Source organism: Etheostoma cragini, chromosome 11 (assembly GCF_013103735.1).
Source record: "Etheostoma cragini isolate CJK2018 chromosome 11, CSU_Ecrag_1.0, whole genome shotgun sequence".
NCBI classification, from domain to species: domain Eukaryota; kingdom Metazoa; phylum Chordata; class Actinopteri; order Perciformes; family Percidae; genus Etheostoma; species Etheostoma cragini.
Window position 1 is genome coordinate 29,145,268 of NC_048417.1, and position 8,949 is coordinate 29,154,216.

Sequence of the window (8,949 nt, forward strand, 5' to 3'; positions counted from 1 at the left end):
ATACAAGGGTGTACCACACATTTGGATCCACAACAATTAGTAGGTTTATGTGTCTCGACTTCCTCCTACCTATGAAAGTATTCCGGCCATCTTGTTATTTTGGAGCCATCAAATAACTATTTTAACCAGAATTTAATGAATCCTTCAATATATGTGAGCCTGATCAGAACAACCTAAACATATATATATATATATATATTTAAAAAAATGTACTATCTGATGTGTACTTTAATTTCTTGGTTTGGTCCATGTCACATGACATAAGTATACTGCAGCCAGCTACAAGGGGGCATTCCAGATTTTCCGGCCTCACTTACACAGTCTGTGCATCAACCCCTGGTCGGAATAGGCTGCTTTCAAAGTTTAGTTAATGTCAAGTGCAACAGGGCCTTTCATTGTGAAACCAATGAAGAATGACACTTTTGACCCCGGTGCATTCCCACTCAGCTGACTTTGAAACATTGGGGTGACTTCAACCTTCAGATCTGGGAAACAAGTATGTGCCAGTATTATGTTGGTCTTTGCCTCGCCAGTTACCCTTAAAAGGCGCTCCTCCACCTTCTTCTCTTTCCATATTTTGCCATTTTCCCACATGGAAGCAAACTCTTCCTGCCGAGCCTTGATGCACCCTGTGATTTCCCCAAAGGATACCAGTCGTTCATAGCCCTGCTTTTTTCCCAGGAAGAAATGGACAACGGGCCTCTTGCCATTGTACACTTCCTTCATCACTGTGTGATAAAAGGTCCTAATCTGTGAGATGTACTTCTCCAGACTTCTAGGTGTAACCACCTCCGGACTATACTGCTGTGGCCACAACAGCAAGACTGCAATGAAGTGCAGTGGCAAGTTCTCACTTATCGGGATTTGCTCAAGAAGAACTTGGCGAAGTAGAGCATGTAGGTTCTGGTACGGCACAAGATGTTGGCATTCCGGTTTGATGCAACTCAACACAACATTGACATAGATGAAGTTGATTCTCACCTTCACAGTGGGCTTACGTTCAGGTGCACAAACAAAAGCATACTGTCTGGCAATCTTTGTCATTATGTCAGGTGAGATGCCATTTGACAGACAATTCAGAATCCCAGAGTAGGTATCGGCTTTTTGCATCTCCAGGAATTGGTTTGCCTCATATTGTTTCAGCATGTTATTCAGGGTTTTAGTCTTCAAAAGAGCTGCAGAGTCTATCTTGCAGAAAAGATTTACATACTGTCTGAAACATCTGAAAAGCTCGTTTTGGGCTGTTTGCTCACGACTGTTTTTCATTCCAGATATGGAACCCAAGTTCACATAAAAATTGTCAAGAAAGTCAAAGTTCACCTTCATCCTATATCTGAGGTTGTAAAGTACATCCTCAAACTTTTTGAGAATTGAGTAGTGGAGTGCATGTTTGTTGTGCCGTTGATCCTTTTTCTCTACATCCTGAAGTTTCATATGTCCAGAGAGAACACCACTCATTATGTCATGGCGGACATTGTCAGAAGAGAATATGGGGGTCTTTTCCAGCAATTCAATGACAAGTACTTCAACTTGAATTTCTCCAAGGCACCCTGCTGTATTGAAAGGGCAGTTGTCTGTCTTGGTTTTCAACCGCTGAAATGACTCATTTTTTGCAAGGTTCTGTGTGTCCTTGAATGCATTGATTGCTGACTGAGCCATTTCAAGACATGTATTCAATTCTTCAGGACAAATAGGCACTTCCTTGTAGTTTGCTATGGCATCCTTGAGCTTGTGCTTGATAACTTGCGCTGATGTGTCTGCGAAATATGAGCTGTCTTTGGAAAGATCTCGAGCTCTATTTTCCCAAACCTCTGCCTCTGGGAAATCCTTCTTTTTTAGGTAATAGTACCTGGCAAGTAACTGACAGACAACTGCATCGTTCGAAAATCTTTTGGATGCATTTTTAAGCACAATCTCTTCCAGTCCTAGGGTTTCAGCTAAGATGTCTTGAATTAGTGGAGAGAACTTAGATTCCTCCATTGAATGATGTCTTTTTACCAGAATGTAGTGGACATCTTGCAGGAGTTTGTCTTTGCCTTGTGTGCTCTCATAAAGCTTGTCTGTGTTCAGCAGTAAGTCAGTGATATCAGCTTTGCTTACATTGTGTGTTGTTGTAAGTTCCTGCAAACAGTGACTTGCGATACTTGAATGGATCATTTTCACAGCTTTGAAAACTACCTTACCCTGATCTAAGAAGGTGGCAACCAAAGTGGAGAATTTCCCAAATCCATCTTCGACTTTGATTGTTCCACAAACTGGTTTTGGTTGAAGACCAAGAAATTCCTCACACAGAGACACGGAGAGTGAGGCATTCTTGCAATATACATTCAACAGAACTAAAACAGCCAGGAGTTGTGCATGTTTCTGATTTATGTTGAAGCTTTTCAGGGTGTTGCGGGCCACACTCTGAACATATTCTGGCTTGAAGTTCTTCTTCATGATCATGAACCCATAGAATGTGTCCACATTCTTGTGTGTTTTCTCAATTACTTTAAGTTTATCCTCAAACAGTATCTGCTCAGTCTCAGAGAGATTATTTCCAATGAATACCATCTCGGCAGTTGGTTCAGTTTGGTCAGAGGACTCATAGGATCTCATACAGTTCAGGAGAATTACCTGTGGAGTGGTAGACTTAATGTTTTTCTTCACACATTCTTTTTCAATGAGCTGCTGCAAGTCAAACACCTTTTCCTTATTATCAAAGCCATCTATCATCAGCAAAACAGGGACCCTTGGCATTTGCTCCTTGTGTTCATGCAGTAAAAGTTTGATCACTTGATCGGCAACTTCAGCAAAGTCAGCATTGCTGTCGTTGAGAACAGAACAGCGGAATCTGGCCCGGTGAGCCCATAATGTATGCATGGCCAAAGTTGTCCCACCACATCCAGGTACATGCATGAGGTTGAGCAGGACACAAGCTTTTCTCAAGGAGCACAAATCTGGTAGGAGTGTGTTCATGATGAAGTCAAACTTGTCTCTTTTGATAAATGGTGTGGATCCAGGCTGCTCAGAGAAATAAAAATTCCACCAGGACACTTTTCCTCCTTTATAGAAGTTCTCCTCTATGGCAATTTGGTCCTCATTTCCCCCTTCACATTGGTTCACACACAGGACCTCTAAGCTATTCAGGCTACGCTCCACTTTCTTTTCAAGAAGCACTTTGCTTTCTCCACCACAGGGTAAGAAACGGCTGGATCTACGGTTTTTTGACAAAAGACTAAGGACAGTGCCATTGACTTCAGCAAAGCTGAGGTCATATATGCATCTTTGAGAGATGTTGGTGCCGCACCGAGCGTTAATTAGGTCTGTCCAGGAAGTAAATGCTTTTTCATTGTTGCATATACAGATGATTTGATCTGTGCCTTTGAGCTCCTGGTAGAATGTACTGAAAGTCTCAACAAGAGGGTCCATCTTCTCACTTACTGTTGACAAAAGTAAGAAAATAACAAGGAATCTTTTGTTTGGAAGCACATCTTTCCGACACAAGAAAGAAATCACATCTCGAACGGAGGCTCCCTTGTCCATCAACCACTTGTCTATGTCTGAGGGTACCTCATCCTCAATACCACCGTTGCAGAACACCCAACTGGTATTTCGAGTTAATTTCAACTTGTTTGCAATGTCCTCAACTCCTTCTGTGATTTTATACTGTGCTGGTAAATGGAAACTTGTTGTACTCTGCTGTTCAAAGTGATACTGCAATCCATGTTTAGCTGATTCGGGATCAAAGTCCAAAACAGCTGTTGGGTTGAGCTCCACAATAAACCCTAGTGATTCAAACTGGATTGGATGAGATTTGTTAGCTACTATCACATACTGCTCAAAGTGTGACTTATCTAAAGAGAGGGATCCACCAGTTATCATCTGACTTAATCTGGAGCCTTGCGTACTGCTTTTGATCACATTGAGGTGCTTCTCTTCAGCCTGTTTTCGGAGTTGTGATCGTTGTTTCACACTGTCAACAAACCGGTTGTAGTCTTCCATAGGTTTGGTGGATGTGGTTAGTGCGAGAAGATCCCTGCTGCTACCGCCATCTCGGACAAAGAGTTGTTTTGATGGCTTTGTGCCAGTTGTGTCTGTTTCTTTACCTTTTGCTTTTTTCTTGGCTTTTTTTGGGTCCATGTTGAAAGTGTGGTAGATGTTTTCTTCACACAGAGTAAAGTCAGGAACTATGTCCACTTCTATCACAAATTTGTCAGATGATGTCATATTCTTATTGAGAACCCCAACAAATCGCGGATGTTTGATGCAATTTTGAGCCGTTTGTTTGTGTTTATACTCAAAAAAAACATCAATTGCAGATTTGAGCGTTGTTGCATAGGCCTCAGTGACCTTTTCAACCACTTCCAACACTTGACCGTGTCTGAAGTCTGGCTCGTCTCCAATTCCAAAATGTATGGTGCCATTGGTGCGGCTGTTCATGCAGGCAGCTGCAAAGCGAATGGTCTCTTCTGTGAACTTGCTCATTTTAGTTTCATACGTTGTATTGGTAAAAGCTTTGTACTCGTGGCAGGGTTCAATTAAGTCTGCCGGACCTGATTCTGTTATATCAAGAATGCTGCTCTCCATGTATCTATATGTATCATCATACCTACGAAATGGATAGGGCTTGCATTGGCTCCCAGGCAGATATGTAGAGCTTGTTGGCTTCTCTTTCTGCAATTTCACTTGCTGATCTCTGACATGTATTATAAGTTTTGCTGGTCCAAAAGTCACGCCCATTTGTTTTAAGTCTTCTGTTTCTAAAAGCAAAAGACTAGGTCCATTAATGTCCTGCTGAAACAGTATCTCTGCCACTTTATCATCCACAACCTTCAACTTCAGAATCCATTCTTTCACTTGATGTTTACTCCAGTCCTTCATGTCAGGTGGAAGATCATCCTCGCTCTGAAATTAAAAGTGCTGTTATTATTGTTGTGTAATAACGCACAATGACCTGAAGTGGTTTAACATTTTATAAAGTTTTGTTGGTTTCACAACTTCATATTTAAAATGCATGTGAATCTACCTATTTATCTAAACTTATTTTACAGGGCTTAAAGTAAAAGAATCCTGAGCCTGAAACTATTTTTTGGAAGGGGGGGCGATGAATAGAAGTCATAATTTTTAAGAAGTAAAACGTTTTGGATACATTTCTACTTCTTCCAACAATATATTAAATAAGAGTCAATGTAGATTTTCATATTGCAATAATATCATAATCCTACATTAAATCATTGTAAAAACCACATTTTCTAGATGTGTTGTTACCTTGGCCAGGTCATCATCATAAAAGTGAATTAGTACATTCATGATTTTGTCCACGTTGACATTAGTTGCTTCATGTACATTTATTAAAAACATTGTATTGTTTAGCTTTTCATATAGCTAGACTCTTTCGACTTTTTCAATGACGGCCATGCTGATTCCAGACAGCTTTGTCAAGGCAGTTTGGGCTTTAGATATAATTTATACAGCGACCATCTTTAATGACAAATAGTGTTCCACTATCAACATGCACACACGTATTGTTTTAATCACCAACAAGGTTGGTCAGTGAAGGCACAGTCGCAGTGGTAAATGCCAGTAATGTACTCGTATGACAGAGTGCACGGAACAAAGCTTTGGGACTAGCATCTAGTGACTAGCATCTAGTGACTAGCATCTAGTGACTAACATCTTGTGACTAACATCTAGTGACTAGCCTCTAGTGACTAACATCTAGTGACTAGCATCTAGTGACTAACATCTAGTGACTAGCATCTAGTGACTAACATCTAGTGACTAGCATCTAGTGACTAACATCTAGTGACTAGCATCTAGTGACTAGCATCTAGTGACTAACATCTAGTGACTAGCATCTAGTGACTAGCATCTAGTGACTAACATCTTGTGACTAACATCTAGTGACTAGCATCTAGTGACTAACATCTAGTGACTAGCATCTAGTGACTAACATCTAGTGACTAGCATCTAGTGACTAACATCTAGTGACTAGCATCTAGTGACTTACATCTAGTGACTAACATCTAGTGACTAGCATCTAGTGACTAACATCTAGTGACTTACATCTAGTGACTAACATCTAGTGACTTACATCTAGTGACTAACATCTAGTGACTAGCATCTAGTGACTTACATCTAGTGACTAACATCTAGTGACTAGCATCTAGTGACTAACATCTAGTGACTAGCATCTAGTGACTAACATCTAGTGACTAGCATCTAGTGACTAGCATCTAGTGACTAGCATCTAGTGACTAACATCTAGTGACTAACATCTTGTCACTAACATCTAGTGACTAGCATCTAGTGACTAGCATCTAGTGACTAACATCTAGTGACTAGCATCTAGTGACTAACATCTAGTGACTAGCATCTAGTGACTAACATCTAGTGACTAGCATCTAGTGACTAACATCCAACATCCAGAAATCTGGCACCAGGCCTGAGTACTTTAAGCTCTGCGTTAGAGGAGCGTTCCTCTCATACGATTGGTTGGTGAACTCAATTGACTCAAAAATATGAAATTGCATGCAAGTTTCCAAATTTATTTATGTATTTATTTTTCCTCACGGCTGCTTTAAGCCCTGCATTTCATCATAGTTGTCAGTTTATGGATTATGGTATGTAATGCAGATGTTTTAATGTTTCTTACCTTCACTTCACCTTCCTCTGCCATTATAGCACTGGTTCCTTCTTCCTAGACGTAGCTCACTAGTGCTACAAAAATAATATAAAAGAGCGATTCACAATAGAGGAATAGATACTATACAGATACTGTCTGGATAATGTACTGGAATCATAAAATAGCATACAAAATATCATATCCTGGTATTCATCTTTACCTTCATTTTTTCCTGATCATCCCAAAAAGCTGGCTCACTTCTCACCAATCTTGACTACCTGGCCGCTGCAAAAGAAGGCATACATATGAATATATCGTTATTATTTTTTTATTGGTTAAGCAGGAACCAGTTTTTCAGAACACTACACTCAATCAGCAGAAGACCTTAGACCCTTTACAAAATGAAACACACCGCTACTGCTAACCTAACTCAGTGATTATAGTACTGTAAATGAAGTACACAGAGAGAGTGCAAATATACAATAAGTTCACTACACACTACACAAGACCAATGCTGCAGACTGAGGAAAATATTACTACAGTACTACTGCATTACACTGTTAGGTCAGCAAAAAACAGACAAACATTGAATACTGTATCCGTTACAGGTTACACTTACTTTAAAAAAAAATACTAGACTTACCTGCTGCATTTTTATAGTGCTTAAAACTGATTGGTGGGTCTACAAAGCATGTTTTTGCACAAGTGATGGCTGTGTTTCACAGACTGGCTCGTAGGTGCGGTCACGTGACAGCCAGTGCTTTGGAATTGCAAGGAAGTGACATCATGATGTACTTTTGTGTCTATATCGTGTGTATACAAGTGTGTTTAGTGCTTTGCATGCAGTGTGAGGCCCACATTGTGTTTCTAGTGGTGCACATCTGGGCCAATGTTTTTCTCCTAGAGTGTAAGGTTTTGATAGCTGTGTAATACTTTTGATTTCAGTGTGTAAGCAAGAGCTGTAACAAATGCCTGAGCATATTTAGGAATAGGAATCTGCATGTACATGTAATATTCAGGAATAGGAACTTTCCTACTTCCCAGCACCTTACTTCATGCACCCACACCCATGTTAGAACTAGGTCTGAGGTAAAGTACTAAAAACAGGCCCATTTTGAACAGGCACTGCAGTAGTATTAAACTATCTACTGATGACTCATGCTAATAATTATGAAATAATCTGGGGAATACAAAGTCACGCTACTGGGTTGGATCCCACTTTATCACAAGAAAGCAGATCTGTTATTTCTTTCTTGTCCTTGGACTGCCCTGAATTATTGAACAAAGCAAGCAGTGCTTAGTAACAATCCAGTGTGTGTGTGTGTGTGTGTGTGTGTGTGTGTGTGTGTGTGTGTGTGTGCGTGCTTGTGGCTAATACTGTGTGTTATTGAGGTTTCCTTGCCACTTTCTTATCTTTTCAGTTGCTTGGTTTGTAGGTTGGGTACGGTAGCTGTGTCAGCAGACCTCGTGTGTTTTATAACAGAAAACATTTAAAGGCTAGTTTACCACATTTAAGTGTCGGTGAATAGAATAGTTCCACTTATGAACTAATGATATTTTTATATCAATACTAATCCATACACTGCATTTTAAATTCCCTTTCTAATCTGTTTTCTCTATATCTTTCCTTATAATGTTTCATGATAATAGAGAGCCACTCTCTTGGGTAGACCTATGCCTTTATTTGACAACTTCTGGATTCCACCACTGTGCATCTAATAAAACCAGGAAGAAGCTGAATCTGGGCTGGCCTACATGATTCCGACTTACTTTAGCAAACTGAAATATCAGAACATATTTTCATAATTAGGCCTATATTATGCAATAACAAAGTGGAAAAAATAAAGTATATTCCCAAACGATTAGCCTAATAGCCTACATCCATTTATAAAACTTGGAAGTTAGATGCAGGAAGTAGCTGCAGATAGCTTGATTAACATAGGCTACATCATAAAACTTAGCAAATATTGGTATTACATTAAAAAAAAATATTTAGGAACTACTTTTTCCACACTGCCAAAAGGAAAATAAGACCCACTTACCATTTGGGACATTTATAGACTGCTGTCCACACCGTTTAATGCGACGTCTTCAGACCGGGGTCGAGACAAGAACTGATTCATATAGGACAGAGACCAGAAGTAAAGAATATAGATCAGAGACCAGAAGTAATTAATATAGGACAGAGACCAGACGTAATTAATATAGGACACGTCTATGTGCTGGCTCGCAGAGAGAAGAGAAGAGAAGAGAAGAGAGGAGTGCTGCTGCGCCACGGTCGGCTCTGAGAAAACGAAACCTAAAAAGAACTGTGTGCACGTGTGTGTGTGTGTGTGTGTGTG

The 8,949-nt window shown here is 40.0% G+C and overlaps 1 protein-coding gene across 3 annotated transcripts; it reads right to left on the bottom strand.

The window, feature by feature from the left end:
* Positions 1-304: 304 nt before the first annotated feature.
* LOC117952942 (sterile alpha motif domain-containing protein 9-like) lies at positions 305-8,949 on the bottom strand. 3 transcript variants are annotated; one of them, XM_034885610.1, is made up of 5 exons: positions 8,803-8,949; positions 8,650-8,721; positions 6,828-6,892; positions 6,638-6,696; positions 305-4,887 (listed from the first exon to the last, which is right to left on the bottom strand). In XM_034885610.1, exons 4-5 carry the CDS (start codon positions 6,659-6,661, stop codon positions 364-366), a joined length of 4,548 nt encoding a protein of 1,515 aa, XP_034741501.1. In that variant the 5' UTR covers positions 6,662-6,696; positions 6,828-6,892; positions 8,650-8,721; positions 8,803-8,949; the 3' UTR covers positions 305-363. The 3 variants fall into 3 exon arrangements, with proteins under 3 accessions (XP_034741501.1, XP_034741502.1, XP_034741503.1); XM_034885611.1 differs by having other exon boundaries at positions 6,638-6,702; XM_034885612.1 differs by lacking the exon at positions 8,803-8,949 and having other exon boundaries at positions 6,638-6,702; positions 8,682-8,704.